This window comes from Physcomitrium patens, chromosome 5 (assembly GCF_059467195.1).
Source record: "Physcomitrium patens ecotype Gransden chromosome 5, ASM5946719v1, whole genome shotgun sequence".
In the NCBI taxonomy this organism is placed as follows: Eukaryota; Viridiplantae; Streptophyta; class Bryopsida; order Funariales; family Funariaceae; genus Physcomitrium; species Physcomitrium patens.
This window is the reverse complement of record NC_143414.1, coordinates 5,232,525-5,235,005: the sequence shown is the minus strand read 5'-3', so window position 1 is coordinate 5,235,005 and position 2,481 is coordinate 5,232,525. Positions and strand designations below refer to the sequence as shown.

At 50.2% G+C, this 2,481-nt stretch overlaps 1 protein-coding gene across 1 annotated transcript; it reads left to right on the top strand.

Annotated features, from left to right (window-relative positions):
* Nucleotides 1-236: 236 nt before the first annotated feature.
* LOC149989243 (chlorophyll a-b binding protein, chloroplastic-like) lies at nt 237-1,777 on the top strand. Its single transcript, XM_090250326.1, has 2 exons — nt 237-437; nt 629-1,777. Exons 1-2 carry the CDS (start codon nt 298-300, stop codon nt 1,278-1,280), a joined length of 792 nt encoding a protein of 263 aa, XP_090106452.1. The 5' UTR covers nt 237-297; the 3' UTR covers nt 1,281-1,777.
* The last annotated feature ends 704 nt before the right edge of the window (nt 1,778-2,481 follow it).

Below are 2,481 nucleotides of genomic sequence, written 5' to 3'. Positions count from 1 at the left end.
AGATGGCGAGCGTCACGTGGAAGAGCGTGCCTCGGGCGGAATCCAATTCCCTGGTCGGAGATGGCCCGGACCGCATCGAGCTAATAAGTTGACGACATGAACCTCCGCTCATCCGGGTTCCGATATCGTCTTATCCGATAAGTGCTCCTGCTGCCCTTTTATCCTGCTGTGTCCTGCCCCTCCATCTGTGCTATAATTGCCCCTCCCGCCTCCAACTGTAGTTATTGACTCGCAGCGGCTTGCACTTCCGGTGTGTCAATCTCGTGATAGCTTCGCTGTGCATTGTGTGTTTCAGCCATGGCTGCCGCTACCGCCTGCGCTTCTACCGCCTTGGCTGGGCAGAGCTTGCTCAAGCCCGTGAACGAGCTGTCCCGCAGGGTGGGTGCCAATGAGGCCCGCGTCACCATGCGCAAGTCCGCTGGGTCTGACAGCATCTGGTGAGCTTCGCGTTTTTGTGAGTCTGGTAGATGGGTGTTATGCGAGTGCTGATGACACAATGCCGGGTTTATGGAGAGTGTGTCAAGGGTGCTGGTTGGTGTTATGTTTGTTCGGGGACATGCGAGTGGTTTGTGCAAACAGAGGTTGCGATGCTTGATTACTCAGTCGGCGATGTGACTGATTGGTGTAGGTATGGCGCTGACCGACCCAAGTTTCTGGGCCCATTCTCCGGCGAGACCCCCTCGTACCTGAATGGTGAGTTCGCTGGTGACTACGGCTGGGATACCGCTGGATTGTCCTCCGACCCCGAGACGTTCGCCCGCAACCGCGAGCTGGAGGTCATCCACGCCCGGTGGGCCATGCTCGGAGCCTTGGGGTGCTTGACCCCTGAGCTCCTGGCCAAGAGCGGTGTGAAGTTCGGAGAGGCCGTGTGGTTCAAGGCTGGCGCCCAGATCTTCAGCGAGGGAGGTTTGGACTACCTCGGCAACCCCAGCCTTGTGCACGCACAGAGCATTTTGGCCATCTGGGCATGCCAGGTGATCCTGATGGGAGCCGTGGAGGGTTACCGCGTCGCCGGTGGTCCCTTGGGTGAGGTGACGGACCCCATCTACCCAGGAGGTTCATTCGACCCCTTGGGCTTGGCCGACGACCCCGACACCTTCGCCGAGTTGAAGGTGAAGGAAATCAAGAACGGGCGATTGGCAATGTTCTCAATGTTCGGGTTCTTCGTCCAGGCTATCGTCACCGGCAAGGGACCCCTGGAGAACCTGAACGACCACCTGGCTGACCCCGTTGCGAACAACGCATGGGCATACGCCACCAACTTCGTTCCCGGCAACTAGATGTATGATCCGTCGAAGAGATGACGGCTGAGGCGCAAGATCGCCTTGCATTCTGTACCATAGAGGAGTAAGTGTTGCAAATTATTGGCGGTTGGGTGTTTCCAGCCACGCTGGTTCAGTAAAGGATGATTACACAAGAATGAACGTGTTTTGGTGTGCCACGGGAGACGCTGATCCCTGAAATGTCGCAACGTTGGTGTTCGGAACATGTGATGACGAACGGTTGTGTTTACTCCGTGCGTCACCTTGCTTCGACACAGTGTCAAGGCCAGTAGCAGATGGTAGAATGCGGAAGAGTCTGTCTTGCAGTCGGATACATGAATGCAATCCGACTTACAGCGGGTTTGCAGCAACTTCTGTTCCTAGCGAACGAGCAGGGATTGTGTTGGTTGAAGGTGAAAATGAGTGTCAAGTTTTTATGTGAAGAGGGACTGTGAGCAGACAGATTTTCTCTATTCACGGTTTTGAGGAAAGAAATTAATGTGTCCGTTGTCGGAGTTTTCGCGCTGGTTGTGCACCTGGTTCTGAGAATTACTCGATTTGTCATGTTCAATCCTTGTATGAATTATCGCTCATTATGTTTACTATCCTTTTTGAAAACGTGTGAGCGGAAGAATTGAAATCGAGCGGCACTTGAATGTAGAAGTTAATATGATTCAATTCAAGGAGGAGAATCTCTGTAGTCTTGCAATATTCACGGTTTTGAGTAAGGGAAGAGTATTCTTCGTCATGAACACTGATGTGGCAGTTCACCGGTGTGCCGTTGAAAGGGTGTTGCTGAAATGAACTAACGGCCAACTGTTCAGTTACTCTATACAATTTTTGAAAAAATCTTTTTGTTTATGGTTATATGTTATGAATATACCCGAAATAGGAAAAGCACGTAGAGGTGATTATGTGTAAAGCGGAAGTGTAAGAAGTATGCCAAATATGACACATTGTTCTTAAATGACAATTGAACGACCTACTTTAGAAGCTTGTTTACTACATTGTAGCGGGCATTCTCCGTTGATACTCTTCAAACTGACGATCGTACATCAACAGGCAGTAACACCGTTTATGCTTTTAATTCGATCTGCTGTTGTACAAAACATATTGTCTAACCAAATTAAAAGTAATGTCTAATGTAAATGTTCGAAAATTCTAAGCAAATTATATTAAATGTCTACACATTATTGAGTTGTAACAGACCACAAATCTT